Source organism: Pezoporus wallicus, unplaced genomic scaffold, assembly GCF_028554395.1.
Source record: "Pezoporus wallicus isolate ANWC-B61680 ecotype Strahan unplaced genomic scaffold, APGP_CSIRO_Pwel_v1 contig_5787, whole genome shotgun sequence".
In the NCBI taxonomy this organism is placed as follows: domain Eukaryota; kingdom Metazoa; phylum Chordata; class Aves; order Psittaciformes; family Psittacidae; genus Pezoporus; species Pezoporus wallicus.
Window position 1 is genome coordinate 1,921,181 of NW_026637253.1, and position 17,473 is coordinate 1,938,653.

General features: G+C 37.9%; 1 protein-coding gene across 4 annotated transcripts in view; it reads right to left on the reverse strand.

Annotated features, from left to right (window-relative positions):
• Window positions 1-17,211, reverse strand: part of TUBGCP5 (tubulin gamma complex associated protein 5) — a 28,914-nt gene extending 11,703 nt beyond the window's left edge. For 2 of the 4 annotated variants that reach the window (XR_008971573.1, XM_057404487.1), the window contains exons 1-15: window positions 17,043-17,211; window positions 13,440-13,493; window positions 13,254-13,362; window positions 11,136-11,232; window positions 10,441-10,551; window positions 9,817-9,896; window positions 9,159-9,294; window positions 7,849-7,966; window positions 6,341-6,430; window positions 5,762-5,855; window positions 5,187-5,433; window positions 4,789-4,991; window positions 3,915-4,030; window positions 2,401-2,669; window positions 1,121-1,319 (exon numbers count right to left, since the gene is read on the reverse strand). Coding sequence is in view for 2 of the 4 variants with exons in the window: in XM_057404487.1 (XP_057260470.1) it covers window positions 1,121-1,319; window positions 2,401-2,669; window positions 3,915-4,030; window positions 4,789-4,991; window positions 5,187-5,433; window positions 5,762-5,855; window positions 6,341-6,430; window positions 7,849-7,966; window positions 9,159-9,294; window positions 9,817-9,896; window positions 10,441-10,551; window positions 11,136-11,232; window positions 13,254-13,362; window positions 13,440-13,493; window positions 17,043-17,203 (2,084 nt within the window). In the remaining 2 variants the exon portion in view is untranslated. The remainder of the gene's footprint in view (window positions 1-1,120; window positions 1,320-2,400; window positions 2,670-3,914; window positions 4,031-4,788; window positions 4,992-5,186; window positions 5,434-5,761; window positions 5,856-6,340; window positions 6,431-7,848; window positions 7,967-9,158; window positions 9,295-9,816; window positions 9,897-10,440; window positions 10,552-11,135; window positions 11,233-13,253; window positions 13,363-13,439; window positions 13,494-17,042) is intronic. The other 2 variants (XR_008971574.1, XM_057404488.1) reach the window with 1 other exon arrangement.
• Window positions 17,212-17,473: the final 262 nt, after the last annotated feature.

Here is a 17,473-nt window from a genome sequence, read left to right on the forward strand (position 1 = left end):
CTTCTTCCTTATATCCAATCTAAACTTCCCCTGTTTAAGTTTAACCCATTACCCCTTTTCCTATCGCTACAGTCCCTAATGAACAGTCCCTCCCCAGCATCCTTATAAGCCCCCTTCAGATACTGGAAAGCTGCTATGAGGTTTCCAGGCAGCCTTCTCCAGGCTGAACAGCCCCAACTTTCTCAGCCTATCTTCATACAGGAGGTGCTCCAGTCCCCTGATCATCTTCGTGGCCCTCCTCTGGACTTGTTCCAACAGTTCCATGTCCTTTTTATGTTGAGGACACCAGAACTGCACACAATACACCAAGTGAGGTCTCACAAGAGCAGAGTAGAGTAGAAGCTACTTGTTGTCTGAATGTATTGTAAAAGGACGTCCAGCTCAGAGCAGCTCCTGCCTTGACAGACTGGATGAGTCAGACACTGACTTAATCCATCAATTTTGCCACATGGGATAGTCCCAACGAACAATAGAAGTAATAGAGTCTTATCTACTATTAATTATGATTTCTTAAAACAAACTCCTCCTAGGAATGAAATGAAAACATGTAAATCACCAACTAGTATTCAGAAAAAGATAAACAGCTATTTTCTTATTTGTAATCACAAAGTAAGATTTTCAGAATTCATATCTCCTCCTGATTTCCAAAACATTTAAAATCTCTATAGGAGACACATGAAGAATTTTTATGCAACTAATATGAATTTTGGAAGGCTTTTAAAGTTAAATTATATAAGCACATCAGAACAGAAGCTGCATTTGTCAAAGACTATCCTGGTGCTAATCAGACATCATGTACAAATTCCAAGCAATCACATTTAAACATTTAGATTTTACAACACTAATAAAACACTTACTTGCTAAAAGCCTGTTATGTTAAAGACTGCTCCCATTTCTACCCTAACAGATGTAAGCAGCAGATTCTTCACTGATTTTAATTGGTTTTCATCAACTAAGCACAAGGGTAGTATTTATTTAGCTTCTATCACTGGCTGTTGGTGCTCCTCTTTATTCTCTGCTTGCCTGTTTGCAGCAGCAGCAGCAATAAAAATTTAGTCTACCAAATGTCACCAGGCAGAACATTGCTCTCAACAACACAGCGGATGGATCAGTCATTTACCTGGCAAAATTAATAGCCAGCAGTGGGTCATGGACATCATCCAGTTCCAAGTGTCTTTCTGCTATAGACTGCATCTTTATCAGGCTCTGCTTTGTGGCCTGCTGTTCTGTAATAATATCTGGAACAGGCTCTTCCCCATGCCGCAGGCGAGACTGCACCGATTCCAAGAACAGTGTATACAAACTCTTTCGTTCAGCATCTAAACTGGGCAATGTGTTTAACTGTAAGATTTTGTTCTAAGAGAAAACATTATCCGAACTAAAAGAACAACTTTATAGTCCAACATTTACTTGCTACCTTTCAACATACTAAGTTTAGGCCACTATTCAGTGGCCTAAATATATATTTAAATTAGTATTGCTAAATACTAATATTTAAATTAGCATTTTAGCAATAATATTTAATACATAATCAAATAATCAATAATAAGCAATAATCAAATAATAAAGCAATAATAAGCAATAATCAAATACATATTCAAGTTAGTATTGCTAAAACAGGAGGACTAATCCAATGCCTAAGGTCAGGCAGATGTTCAAACTGGTTGCTGAATGGGTGTCTGAAACATGAAATATTTCTGAGACTGTTGGAGAACTTCCTCAGGTGAACAGCAGTTCATTCTTAGCACCTAAAACAACCCTTCAATATTCACTGGAACAGATAATACTCTCATAGCAAAAACAGGAATAAACCCACAGAGTCTCCAAAATAATTTAACTATCTCTGCCTTCTAAACATCAAGAAATGTCAAAATAATTATTTCCTTAAAAAAAAACAAACAAACCCAAACAGCATTGGGTAAACTGTTGTACTATTTTACAATCAAGACACATACCCCAAATATCCAAACAGCTTTCATTTGATTATTAGTAAGCTTTTTTTTCAAAAAAAAAAAAAGTTCCACATCCTATCTCAGAACTATTCAACCACTTAGTAATTAAAAACAACTGTTTATTAAAACAAAACAGCTTTAGAATTAGAACATAGAGGCTGTTTCCTTTGGTCTCATAAAACCCCAGTTTTGCAATCACATGTAAAGAAGCTTAAGAAAAATTTAAAGCAACAAAAAGCAAAGGGAATACTCAATCTTTATTCACTTTGCTCTTTTCACATGTTTGCAGTGGAAGAGTGTTTTCAATCAGACCTGAAGTTACCAGTCATGATGCTGATGTTCAGCCTGGAGCACTCTATTATTCTAGAACCATGCAAACATGAATACAAAAAATACACCCATACTGTTAGATACCCTCAGGCATTATAGTCCAAAACTGACACCTCACCTCTTGATGCTGCCTGCTGTGGAGAGCCATCTTTGCATTGAAGATTCTTCAACAGCTGCATGGACTTTCCAGCCATGATGATTTGCTTTAGCACAGGTTTCAGAAAAGAGACCATAGTGTGTTGCCTGCTTGAAGGGGCCTGATCACTACCAGAACTGGCACTGGCATTATCACTCATCTTCTCCTCATTCTCCGTCTTCTCTGACACACTATATAATGTGTAGGTAGCATACCAAAAATCCCTGTGATTAACTGGAACATTCTTGTTTCTGTGAAGAAATAAAAAGCTGATGAAGATTTCCCTTTTCAAAAGATAAGCATCTTCTAGTAATGAGGTTTCATCATCTTCACTCTATGCTTTGCCCTTCTCTTGGATTACCCACAAAGCACTTTTGAAACTGTATGGAGTAAGCTCATCCGTATCACAAACTATCCAGAGACCTCTAGAAAGGATGATAGCTTCAGCAGGGCAAAGAATCAGCTCACAGGAGATATAAAACCATATAACCAATAAAACCCCCAAAACAAAGTTTTGAGTAACTGTAATGAAATTTGGTGAGGAAGTTAACTATTCACAGTGGCATGCATCCTTAGTAACAAAAGTATTAGTGATTGACTTGCAGATTTATTTAAAACCTACAATGAAGCAAACACAACTGGGAAAGCTGAAAAATTCCAGAGTAGGTGAAACTACATTTGTAGTATGCTTTGATTTTTTTTTTGTGTTGCTTACATCAGATACACTGCTTGGTCTTTGAAGTCTCATGGAAAACAACCTAAATTAGATAATTAAAATAAAGCACAAATACAGATAAAAAAGTTGAAAGCTACCACTCCTGTTGGTAGCACTGAAAGCACAACTACAGAACCATGGAAAGAAAAGTCAGTATGACATGATAAGGATGTTAAAGATCTCAGCTACTAGGGATTTATTAGAGCAGCACTACAGCTGTTCTCCTACTTTATGCTTACCTGCTGTAAAAGACAGAGGTTCAATTAAGTTTGGCAGATAGGGGAAAATGGATTTGCAACTATGAGCCAAAATTCTATTTTCTAAACTTGCTTTCTACTTCGAGCTGTCAAAGGAGGGACCAGCAAAATGTAGCATTCAAACAGAAGAAAAATTAACAGCTAGGATGTTTATGACATGTGCAATGAGTATTTTAATTCTAAATAGCATCTGATTTATAACAACCATAGATTAGTATAAGTATTTTTTGCAAATGCCTTGGTTTTGAAAAGAGTTAATTGCTTTTAGAAAAGCTAACACACTCAGATGGAAAAAATAAAACAATTGATTTCTATTGCAGGACACTGTCTGGTAGGGCTCCAAACCTAATGCAATTTCCCTAATGGGAAATTTGAGACAAGTTATAAAAGTATGACTAAGAAATTAATTCTACTTAAGCAAAATAGTGTTGGAACCCACTTTTATTGTCACTCGTCATTTCCCAGGTTCTATCTTGTATTCATACTTGCACAGCATTATGTGCGCCCAGTACCAGCATCCCTACCTCTGAATGATAAATTCCTTTGCAGGATCAAACAAATTACCATGGACTATCCACTCATCCACAGTCTGTAAGTATGGCCTCACAGTTTCAACCCAGAGAGAGAACAGAAGGGATACCTGAATTTAAAGGAAAAATAAAATATAAAAAAAAATGGGAGGGGAGAGAAAAATGGCTGAACATTTTTATACTAAGCATTAGAAGCAATATGGCAAAGCCCAACCTCTTAAATATGTAAGTGTAGCTTTTAAGATATACATGACTACACATAACGATTTTTAAATATAAAATGTTAAACTAAAAATGACAGCTTTAGTACTTTTAATGTAAGCCCACATTGTGCTTGCTTCCCCTTGCTACTTTTGTCATCAGTTACACCCAAACAGCAGTTTTCATCTTTTTCACTCTAACATCTCTTGAACAGTAAGGTATAGTCATAAAATTTTCTGTGGTTTTATAACACAGAAAACAGGAAGACAAAAGGACATAATGACATCAACTATATTTTTAGTAGTATAATCAACAAGTTACTGTAAAAGCCCAAACCCCTGCATTTCAGCTTTAACTGAATTATGCAGCTGTAGAAATAGAATGAGGAAAAGCTGTTCCAAAACTCCCTCTTCCGTAACAGCTTCTTGGCCTCTGCCCACAGTTCCTCCCATCAGTCCTAAAAGTGCACTGTTGCTGATCTCATCATAAAGCAAATTTTGTCCAGATTGAGTGAACTCATGCGAGAAAACAGTAATGTACTATGGCTAGCAAATCTGTCCTCAATCCTCTGTAGACAAAGGCTGGTGTACTCCATCACCATAAAGACATTTAAGTTACTGAATTTTCCATTGTGTGATTCTACTAAGGAAGGAATTATCTTCTCTACCGTTTGCTCAGACGCTTCTCCAACGCTGTCATATTCAAGAATAGCTTTGTAGAGAGTATTAAGCAGATGAGATGCTCGTACAACATTTCTAGTGTCAGGTGGCACTTCTGCTACTCCTGTGCTGAAAACCTTGTGAAGTACTTTCAGCTGTGCCAGTCGGGGAGACAATTTATCTATTATTATTGAAAGTGTGACAGTTTTATCTGGAAAAAATAAACCAAACATGTATAAAAGTAACATCCATCACAAAAATTTTTTTCAATGTTATTAATGAGGTTTTAAAATACAGCATGGCATCTTTCACAGTTTCAAAATGTATCTGCATAATGATTTTCATGTTTCCCTCTTATAAAAATTTCCTGTGTGCCCCCTCTAGGAAAAATGCCCTTGCACTGTACCTTTGTTGATTATGCATTTTTCAATTTCAGTAAGTTCTTCTTTAAAGCTAATGAAATATTTATACAAGGCCCACATAAAAGCTTGGTAGGTTCTGAACGGGGCTTCGGTAGTTTTCTTTGGAGTAGAAACTGTTCCAGGCATTATGTTTTCTGGGCTGTGTCCCATCACTTCATCAATAAACTTTTGTAGTCTAAACACAACCTGACCGTATGCCGCTATCTGCTCCAGTACAGATCTCAGGCAATTCTAGAAAAGAAAAAACCCAACCTTTTTAAAACCATCTAACAAAAATTTGTTAAGAAAGCCTACAAATGAAATAATGAGGTATTTTTATGAATTAAAATATAATAAAATCCTGCCATCTCTACTCCTTCATCACACTCTCAGATATAGGAACAGTCCATCCAGTTTTATTTAGTCAGATCTTCTTAATTTAGCCAAAAAACAACTGTGGGAATGTGATTTTTCTGCAGGCAGTTTGATTTTTCCACAGGCAGTTTAATTTCCTATTACCCCCACAAATTACACCTTCCTAATGCCAGATATATTCAGCTGAGATTCAGAAACAACTTACATGGGTTAAATGAGTTACAGTAATATCATTCCGCACAGCCACTTTTCCATCATTCAGCTGAAATATAAAAAGCTTTTTGACTCCAGAAAGTAGCCTTGAAAAGAAATAACAAAATAATTAGCTTTCTTTGCCTAAAAGTTTCTTTTCTTCAAATAACAGAGGACCACAGATCAACTACAAAGCTATTGGTACTTTAAGTTGTTGCTAGAACAAGAACAATAAAACCCTGGCATCAGTTAAATATCTCCTAAAGTTCCTTTCCAGTTGAGATAATTTCCAGCTACAGGATGTCTCAAAACTGGACACTGTATGAAAAATCCATAGGGGCAGGGTAAGAACACACTGGTGCCCCTTAACAGTTAGACTTGAAGAATCAATGCGTACAAGTAATAGTAAGCTACTTTCTTCTTTAAGAACCTGAACGGTTAACACACATAAGCAGCACCTTTATTGTCAGCAATGGTGCAAGCTAAAAGCTCATTAATAATTCTTCCTTCAGACACAATATCAAAGATAAGTCTCATTTCCTTCAAAGAAACACTAGAAGCTAAAATACAAGCTTTGGGATGTTGCTCTTACCAAAGAGTTTCCCGTATAACCTGCGTTTCAGTGACTAGTGTTCTCTCGTCCGGCACATATAAAGGATTACTGGTGTACAAGTGGTGGTCCCTTAGAAAAAAAGAAATGAAAACAATTTTTATGGCTGAAATAACAGCTGACTCACCTCGAAATAAGAATGACACAATAAACTTAAGACTCCCGTTAAGTTCTCTTTAGTAGATTCAATGCTTATGGTGGAATTTTAAGTACATAAACAAAAGCAGCATTTGCTTTCGCATTGTTAAGCAAAATATTATGGAAAGCATTCAAATATCATTTAGTCATAGACAGCAAGACAAACAATTGACTAGCAAATACCAGAAGCACTGAATATGTGTTCGCTTGGGTTTTGCGGGTTTTGGTTGTGCTTGTTTGGGTTTTTTTAAATTCTTGATCCTTGATTATTTTATTATTTCTCATTCAACACTGAAAATTTATAGTTACTTTCTGTTAAAAACACTGAGTTAAAAAGCATGGGTATAAGAAAATTCACACTTTTGCCTAAAAGTTTACTTAATAAATGGAAACTTTCTCTTATGACCTCGTGCTACACAATTGTTTGTAAACCTTCCACAGTATTTTTCATATTTCAGTGAACTATAAACGATTATTCATGCATGTAGTATTGTGACTCACTACTGTTATCAGTTGTAAAATTTATGTTATCATGTTCAAAATTCAAAAATTCAAATTAAGTAATAGTGGTTATACATCATACATACATATATATACATATATAAATATACATCTGCTAACAACATTGAAAAAGCAATGCAAAAGCACTGATTTATGCTACTGATCCAATACTTACTGAAAATTTTGGTTCATAACTGGCTAGATAAATTTGCTTTAGTGTCAGTTGATTAACTCCTTGATTAAGAAATTCATTAAATTAATGAAGCAAAGACAAATCTACTGAGCTGCATTACTGCAGTACATATACATCAGAATTTGGGACAGAGGGAAAAATCCGGGGGGGGGGGGGGTGGGGAAGAGTGTTGTTGGTTTTGGTTTTGGTGTTTGGTTGTTTTAATTCTCAGTTTCTTTCCAAAACCACAGAAGATGACAATGATATAGTGCTTTATGTTCCTTCCCCACACAGAATGGACATTTAAGACTAACTTTGTAAGGAAGACCAGAAAAACAAACAAAAACTTAAAACTTTAGAGAACTCCTCCCATATATATTAGTCCTCAGAGACCTTTGTAGGGGTCAACCCAAACAAAACTCACAGTAAGATTTGCTTCTTTGAAAAGGAAAACCCTCTCTCTTATGTGACAAACTTCATAAAAACTAAATAAAAGAATCTCTTGATAGAAAAAACAGCTCATTTGTTCATCTCATTAATTCACACCCTTTTAATTCTGTTTGTAACAATATCTCTAATAATTATATTATCTTAATACTTCCACAGTAATGACATTTAATAAATCATAATTTAGTATTATATACCAGCAAGGAATATGTACGCAATCCTTTTTTCTTACCAGACTGCAGCTAGGTTGGAATGCAAGTGCAAACTATGTGAGAAACGAGGAGCTCTTCCTGTCCAGTACTGGGGAACAACATGCTGCTCCAGCCAGCTGCGGGCATCAGGCTCACCAACTGTGAACACACCTGACAGTCAGTGAGGTATTTTTATTTAGTCAGGAAATGCTTATAAACAGTTATAAAAGACAGGAGAAGGTTATTAATAAGCCTATCTGCTCAGCTGAAGAATCACAGATCTTTTCAGATATGTTACAATTTACAACTATTGAAACTGTTTAGTACATTACCTAAAAATGTTTATTTCATAAAGTGATTATCAAGAAAACTGTACCTAATTCCAGTTAGCTAGTTACTACTTATGCAACATGAATATTATATCTCCAATATTATATCTCCAAACTATAGTTTGGAGAAGAGGAGACTGAGGGGTGACCTTATAAGTGTCTATAAATATATAAAGGGGGAGTGTCACAAGGATGGAGCCAGGCTCTACTCAGTGGCAAACAATGATAGGACAAGGGGTAATGGGTACAAACTGGAACACAGGAGGTTCCACTTAAACTTGAGAAGAAACTTCTTCTCAGTGAGGGTGACAGAACACTGGAACAGGCTGCCCAGGGAGGTTGTGGAGTCTCCTTCCCTGGAGACATTCAAAACCCGCCTGGACACATTCCTGTGTAACATTATCTAGGTGTTCCTGCTCCGGCAGGGGGATTGGACTAGATGATCTTTCGAGGTCCCTTCCAATCTCTAGCATACTGTGATACTGTGTGATTATACAGTCATCTTATACAAGGCATCCTGTATCCTACAATAATCTGTGCAAAATTACTCCCTGAAGTTAATACTCCTTGAAGCTATTCAAGAGTAAGCCACTAGTGTGTTAATTGCATAATTTTATTTTTCTAAAACACTTCATACTCAGAACTGAGTCAACTGTTTCTGCTATCAACCACATTCTCTTTCAGCATTCTGATACTCGATAATAAAAATTTACATTATATCCATACAACTACATGCTACATTTATTGTACAAATTTTCATTTCTATATTGGAATACCCGTGTATCTTTCAACTGAAATAAGCAGAGTCTTCTCCATTAGCTACGATGGAAATCAGATCAAACCTTTCATATTGCTTCTTCACTGTTAAAAATAATTTTTAAAAAAGCAGTAGTGAACAGTAAGGTGCACCTTAACACTACAATTACAGGTCTAAACCACAATACTGAAGAATAATAAAGCTGCATTACTTGCTAAGTTTGAGTATGTATGACTATAACAGAAGAATTACAGCTTATTCTAACCTTTCCAGGAAACATTAGGTACTGTTTTCTTATTTGGGTCGTGGTCTTCTAAAGGTGTCCTGTCTACTTGAATACCCGAGTCCTCTCTGCTCAAAGGCTGAGTGTCTTCCTCCTCTTCACTTTCTCCAGACCAATCCTATTGAGTGCAATAAAAACGAGTACACTTCAGTACAACATAGCAGACAGGTCTATATTCACTTCCTATTCAAGCCAAACATAAACTATTCTCTTCTTTCTTCCACTATAAAGTAAATCCAGGACAGTAAGATTAACGTAACTGTCTACCAGAGATTTACATTATACAGATTTACATTATACATAACATTAATAATTGGACAAATGACACAACTGGAGAAAAATCACAGAACTACAGCAAATTCTGATTAGGAACAGGAAGGGTCAGCAGCAGAAGTCAGTTTAGTTGCAGGCCTAAGGCAAAACATGGTGAAAACCAAAAGCATTTGTATTACTGTTACTCTGCTTAGATCGGCATGTATTTCATGGTATTAAGTAAGACACAATATATTAGGGAATCCTAGGAGAACCAACATGCAGAGCATACAAACTAGGCCAACCCAACCAGGTCTCTAACACAGCTCCATTATGACGGAGTAACCATTCATACAGCTTGGGTATTTTACCTTAAGAAATTACTTACTGGTGTATCTATGCCTGGGCCAAAGTAAATTTCTTCTCCTTCTATCAGATACTTTCCCCAGTCAAATTCTTCTTCCTTTTCTGAGAGAAGTATAAATATAAAAATAGTAAGTATCACATCACTCTAACTTTTCCTCTAAAAATATTTCCAAAGTTAAAATTACATTGTTACTCTAAAACAAAAGACATTCCCTTCCTCTAAAGGTTACACCACTGTTCCTTTAACAAAGTTTCACGTTTTCAACATGACATAGAAATTGTGACATCACATATATTCCTTATTTATTAATTCTCAATTTTGTTGCTTATACACTCAAAATATGCAACACAGCATACCATCAGCACATTTATCTGTATTATGTTACACTACCCTATGCTTCAATCCTGGAAAAACATGCAAGAATGTAACACATCACTTATTGTGACTAGTCCCTTTAGCTCAGTGGAAACGTTCTGTATGTACAACTTACATACGCACAAGGATCCTGGACTGTAAACAACATAAAGCGAGAACTGTCTTACTCTCCGAAAAAGACACCATATATCCATGATGTGATGTATAATACTTTTAAAATAACAATCACACTTACAATATATTATATCTAAAACATGAAGCTTACTCAACTGTAATTAGTGCTGTTTGAGATAACCTCTTCATATTCACATTCCTGGAATGGGCTGAAAGTGCATTCAAAACACCGCCGAGGGAATGTGCAGAGATCATTCAAAAAGGAATCTTAAGATGCAAGATTTTCTTTAGGTTAGTCTGAAATAGTCTTCTTTCAGTCTGTGATACAACACTATAAACAAATGGGGGACGGCATCCACTCAAACTTAAGCACAAGCCTCATTTTTAGGCACTGAGCGCAACAGTCCTACTTTAGAAAGCAGGCAGCTGGGATCTCCCTCTGGAAACCTTCAAAGGTATCTCATTTTCCTTGCGTACATAGGGAACATAGGAATTTACATCACCAAAGCTGTTTCAACAGACCTCCTATTGAGGTGTAAGACAGAGACTGAGGATAGAAACCCGCTGTCTGTCTTTGAGCATGTAAGCACTGCAGAAAGGTGGAGAATGCTAGGAAGTGATAGCGGTGCATGTCAGAAAGAATTCCCAAGGTGGCTGGAAAACTTAATTAAATAATGCAACATAAATGGGGTAGGAAAGATTTGCAAGCTATTTTAAATGAATAAATCATAAAAATACAACCAATAAAGCACCCTGAAGAGACAATAAAATGGAGAGGAAAAATGTCCTCCTTGTCAGACTGCATTAGGGTTACATGTTTCATTAGCAATACAAAAATCTTGTAAACTTACCCACTTCTTTGACTTTTGGTTTTTCAACATAGGTGGTGTTGGATGGAGAATCAGACAAACACAACAGAAGAGACAGTATGGAATAGTGTGTATCTGTCTTTAAAACACATTACAAAAAAGCAAGTCAGTGGCCTAAAAGATGTGGGTTAGGAACAAACTCAGCCTATCATCTGCAGAAATACTCCCCATTTGTTTCCAATTCCCAGTCCTGAATTAGAGAACTAACAGCTGCAATAAGATATTGAAAGCCACCTTTTCTCTTTTTCCTACTAAACAGGCGACCAATATACTTCAAATGTAGCCACAGGAGAAGCTGCCTCTGACTGAGTTGATAGTCAGAGAATATGGAAAGAGATAACAGGAACCCTGAGGTACTGTGAAAGCACAAAATCACCCGAGGACGAAGGATAATGGACAGCTACATTAGCATGGATGAGGTGGAAGGACACAGGTAATGAGCCTGCAGGAAACCAAGTCTTTGGTTCCTTTATTCCTATTACTATTTCAAACAGAGGCTAGGAGGGAGTTGGCCAAACATTTTGATAAAATCACTACATTTTAATAGCATGCTCACATTATCTTCCATCATCTAAAAATCTACACAAAGCACTAAGAATGAACCTTTAACTCCAATATTGCACTAATGTGGTTGTGTAACAGAGATCTTCAATCAGGTTGGAATACTGTGCCAACACTGGTATACTGTAGGGATCTGTGTTATGGTCTATGCCTTAATATCTGTTTATAGCACAACCATTTCTTATTACAGGAAGTTTCTTCTTTGACCTGATTCTAACTTTCCGAAGTTCTTCAGAGGACCATTCCATACATAGGCACATGGAGACTCTGCTACCTAGATCCTATATATTTTGACACATACATAAACACACTTATAAAGCTGTTTTGGAATGCAATCCACATGGATTTTAAAGAAAAAGATAACTGAAATATCTCAAAGTAGCATCATACTCACCTAGTATATATAGAATATGATATGTTCCTAATAAACCTTACTGACTCTACCGGCGTTTATCAAAGAATACCAGTAGGTCATTGACAGAATCACATGCATGAGCTGGTATTTCATTTACCAACCATAAAACCAATAAATGTTTAGTCTTCCCAGTACCGTGCCACTGCTAAAAACTAAATGCGGTTTAATTGCCCAAATATGAGATATTATCTACCCCCAGCTGCATTTTCAAAAAGGGGGAAGAAAAGGCCACATGTAAGCATTAGTGCTTGCGTGGGCTTTTAGTTTGCTTTGCTTGGTTTTAATTTTGATTCTCAAAACAAGCACAACTAAAGGTACTTTTTCATCTACAGAGTACAGTGTCCTAACTTAAGACGTGTGTAAGCTATTGAGGGTTCTGGGGTTTTCCATACAAATTACATGGAACTTAGTCCAAAAGGTAAATGTCAGTTCAATGAGAAGTAAAACCAAACTACAACTCAGAACACACAGCCTTATGAAAGGAGCACCACCAAGCTCAAATTTCCCAATAGCATGAACTTTCAGTTTTCAAAGATCAAACTCATTATTATATAATAACTACCACACTGGAAAGTGTCTAAGTGAAACAACTTTTGCTGTATCCATCCAGTCCATATCCTAAACTGATTTGATACAAAATGTATCAAAGGTGGAAGATATACATAGTCTCAATTAAGAAGATACAGGGCAGGAGCACTGCATAGGGAAATACTAAAATCAAAACATACAGATGTATTACTTAAGGTGAAAAAATACAGGCAAAGAGTTAAGAATTGCTCAGTTTGCTGTTGTTTTACAACAAATGGGGATGTAGATTCATCCAGATTTGAGCTAAAACATTTGCACAAAGTTGACCATAAAACATTCACTCTATAGTGAGAAGAATCCTTTAAGTCATGAAACTGCATGTACTGAAACCCTGAAAAGACAACAGACACTTTCTAAAATAAACGGGGAAACTAAAGAATACAACTCTGAAAATCCATGACCTGGCCAGCAACTGCAAAAGTCTTTAAGTCACTTAAAGTAATCTGAAATTTCCAACACGAGAACTGAAATTCCCATCATCACCATGAACGCAAGAGTTATGGAAAAAAAGAACAAGGAAATTGCAACACACGTACCTTTGTTTCTTCAATACTTGGGAGTGGCAAGTTCAGAAATTTTTCTGTTAGTCGTTTCCAGCTTGCAGCTTTTCCAAGGTCAGAATGAACTACCAATTTTTCATGTATTCTAATAACAAAAATAGTATCAAAAATGCTTCAAAGAAGTTAACTAATGCATTATCAATCCACAAGCAAAAAACTTACCCTTCTATCGTCCTCTCCACTTTGTGACTGTTCACATCAAGAAAACGGTGAAATCTGCGTGAGAAACTTGTATCAGAATATGTTTAAAAAGGAAGTTTAAATAAGGAAGAAAATAAAGCTGATGTACATATATGAGGACAATATTATTAGTTTAATAATGCATGCTTAATTTAGCAACAGCATTGAGCACGACCAAAATTTATTTCAGGGTCGCTTAGTCCAAGGATTAACTACAACTGACCTTAAAGACGGAAAAATGGAATGCAAGTTACATTTAGCCAGCACTTTAAGGTAAATGAAAAATTATTATTATATCAGCAAACTAAGCAATTAAAGTACACTGTCAGTCAAGTCAAGCAAGGAGATCAAGAACCATGTTGTCAAAGGCGTCTGTGTTGAATACATTAAAATTATATGGGATTTGCATCACAAGCCCAGGCAAAACAAACACCCACATAGGAAGGTCTCTAAACCCAAATGAAGCTCCTTTACAAATAGTAAAGGAGGGTGACCTAAAAGAAAAGAGAGCTCAAAATAAAGCTTTATGAAAATAAAGATGTATCACCAAAGGCAGCATGTAGAAGGGACAAAATAAGAACTCATGAGATGTTAGAGGGACTTTTCAGAATAAATTAACATATAAGTATTCTTATAAGACTATTAGACTAAGGTTCTTCAGTTATATATACAGAAAAAAAACAGAAACAGGATGTGACAGCAGTAAGTCAAGGTCAAAATACTCTGTTTGTAGGGCCTCAAAGCCATCCTAATATTTTGCCTCAGCTTCCAGCAAAAAGTATACAGAATACAAGGGTAAAACTCTCCTGACCACAAACAGAAACGAAAACTGCAAGGTCTGAATCAGAGCTAAAAATAAAGCTAAACAGACTGAATTTGGAAGACTATACAAGATCACCTCAATGTCAAAGTAATGAACTTGAAAATGAAATTGTAAGGCAGGTAGCAAGGAATTTAAGTAAGTATCACTGGAAGATGAAAATATGCCCATATTAAAGAAAAAATTACTTTGTTAGCTACAGAGCCATTAGTCTGATTTAAGCTGTGTGTAAGGCTTTGGAATAAAAGCAAGATGAAATGTAATATTAAGTAGGTAGCTAACATTTAGTTTAAGACAATATAGCTTATCTCATTCATTGCAGCACACCAGCTTACATAGAAATCTGTAGTTCAAATGGAAAATGGTGATAAGTACAAGAACTGTAAAATTAGTAACAACACCCTGGGAAGACAATAAAAAAACAAACCAACAATGTGCACTGAAACAAAAAAAAAAAAAAAAAAAATCAAGCTGAAGGGAAGCTATTACAGATAGTAAGTAATAGCAAGTAAGTAATAGTCTATTACTTAAAGATGTAATTAATGGCTGTAGCACACACACACAGAAAAAAGTACCACTTTTTTTAGGCAAGTTGGGAACATTATGAATAAGAGGAGTAGTGTGCCGCATGCAAAGAAACAGATGAATCTGAGAACTACAGCACAGAAACACCATGAAATATAAGAATACAAACCACAGATTTCACAAACTTGAAACTAGAGAGTTTCTGATAAAATCTACGGTCTTTCAGTTTGGAAATATTCTATTAGTCAGTCTCAGGCTGATCTTTCAGGCACATCTCTTAGACAAAAATTCTTGCATAAAACCCTTCTTCCCAACCTTCGCTATCAGAACTGTTTGTTGCCAACTCTGCATCACCTTTTCTTTTTTCCTGCTATGTTTTTGTTTTGGGTTTTTTGGAGCAAACAAACACCACACACAAAAAGTCTCTAATCTAAAAGAGCACATACCTACACAAGCACCTGGGACACTGAAATAGAGGGCGAGATGTCACAACAGCAGATGGACCACAGGCCTCATTTACCTGCCCCAAGAAACCCTGCTACCATTACCAGTCTGCAGACCCAGAATAACAACTGCTACAAGCACCTATTTTGATGGAGCTACAAAATTAGTAAATGGTAAATGCAATCCTATAATGCACTTAAAAGTATTTCTGGTAAAGAACTCAGAGAGGCAGCAGTTACAAATGCCATATTCCTACATTCCCAATGGACTCAACTAGCCTCCTCAAAATTTAGCAGTGTCAAACTTGTTAAAACACCTACAGGTCAAACCCAGCTCTCCCACACCTCAGACTCACTTCTGCTGTTAACCACCGGCTATCTGGTTATTAAAATAGCCTTACTTGAGACTATTAGTAGTTAGGATTCACTGGCAATGCAATTATGCTATTGCTTACCCTCAAAAATGGATTTAAACAGCATTAAAAAAAATGCAGGTAGCATTGATTTTATGCAGATTAGGTAATTGCTGCACGAAGATAAGCAAGTACATAAGACTCCAAAGAAGCAGCAGTTAGGGATAGTATGGGAAACTGAAAATAGCTCATGTAAAAATTCTCAGTAGTCACTGAAACAATAACTGTGATAACTAAAGCAGTGTGCAGAACTAGACATTTTAGATAGCAGCGTAATATAGAATTAAAGGAATGTATTATCATACATTGCAGGTCAATAAAGACCATGCTTATGAGAAGCTCAAATAACATCTAAAACATTACCTTCTCCAGACTGATAACCTTTCTTATAAGCAGCATAATATTTTTTTTTTGCCAAAAGCTTTATAGCTATTTCATAGAACCATAGAATGTTTCGGGTTGGAAGGGACCTTAAAGATCATCCAGTTCCAATCCCCTGCCACAGGCTGGGACACCTTCCGCTAGACCAGGATGCTCAAAGCCCAGTCCAACCAACACATGCAGGGATGGGGCAGCCACAGCTTCTCTGGGCAACTTGTTCCAGTGTCTCACCACCCTCACAGTGAAGAACTTCTTCCTAATGTCTCTTACAGTGTAAAACCACTCCCCCTTGTCCTGTCACTACATGCCCTTGTACATGCTCCGCTAAGTCTCCCCAGAGCCTTCTCTTCTCCAGGCTGAACAAGACCAACTCTCTCAGCCTGTCTTCACAGGAGAGGTGCTGTATCTCTCTGATCATCTTCATGGCCCTCCTCTCTGCAACACGTCCATGTCCTTCTTACGTTGTGGGCCCCAGAGATGAACGCAGCATTAGTTAGAGTCCTCTTTATTTGCTCTTCATAAACTGATTATTTCTTTACTTCTCTCCAACAAACATTTTGGATGTCTAAATGAAGATGCTGAAAGGTACTTTCTTACGGATCAGGTGAAAAAACCCTAAAAGACCGAGATATAAACAGAATAACATCCATGGTCCTCTTACAGGGACTCGCAAACACCGCCCATTCTCACCCCAGACACCGTGCCCGGTGAGTACGACAGCCCATGGCCCTGCGCCACACCTCAGCAGCCACAGGGCCTCCCTTCTTTCCAGGCGAGTAGGTGACAGCGCTGCCGGGTCACACCACACCGCAGCGCCCCAGCACCTGCCCAGCGTCGGAGACCGAGCCCGCCAGGGGCTCATTCCATCAGCAGCGCCGATGGGCCCCGGCCGGGGCGCGGCGAAGTAGCCTGCTCTACTCGCCCGAGCGCTGATAGTAATGGGCACCGCGAGGCCGCCGCAGCAGCGGAGCTTCGCGCCGGGCTGGGGATGGCGGGCGCTGACCTGAAGTTGGACCAAGCGAAATTCAGCGCCGCCTGGAACCGATCGCTGCCTAGCTCCTCCTCAGGCAGGCCGGTCACACTGCGCACCAGCGCTCGGACGGCCCAGTCCTGCTCCTGCTCGAAGCGGCTGCGGTGGCCGGGAGAGACGAGTGGTACCGCCATGGCCACAGCACCGGAGAGAAAGGAGGGGCGACACCTCCGGGAGGCGCCACCGAACCACCCCTCAGCATCACCACCACCACATCGCGCGGGACTGCGCTGCTCGCGCGGTTTCACTGGGACTTCTCGCGAGAGCCTCTCTCCAACGGGATTTCGGGAGGGAGCGTGCGCATAAACTGAGAGGGGAGTGTGGTCGAGGGGCGTAGTAGTGTCGCTGGTAGCAGCTGTGGGCGTCTAACCCCATGTCTGGAATGGCTTTCTGGCACGGGAATG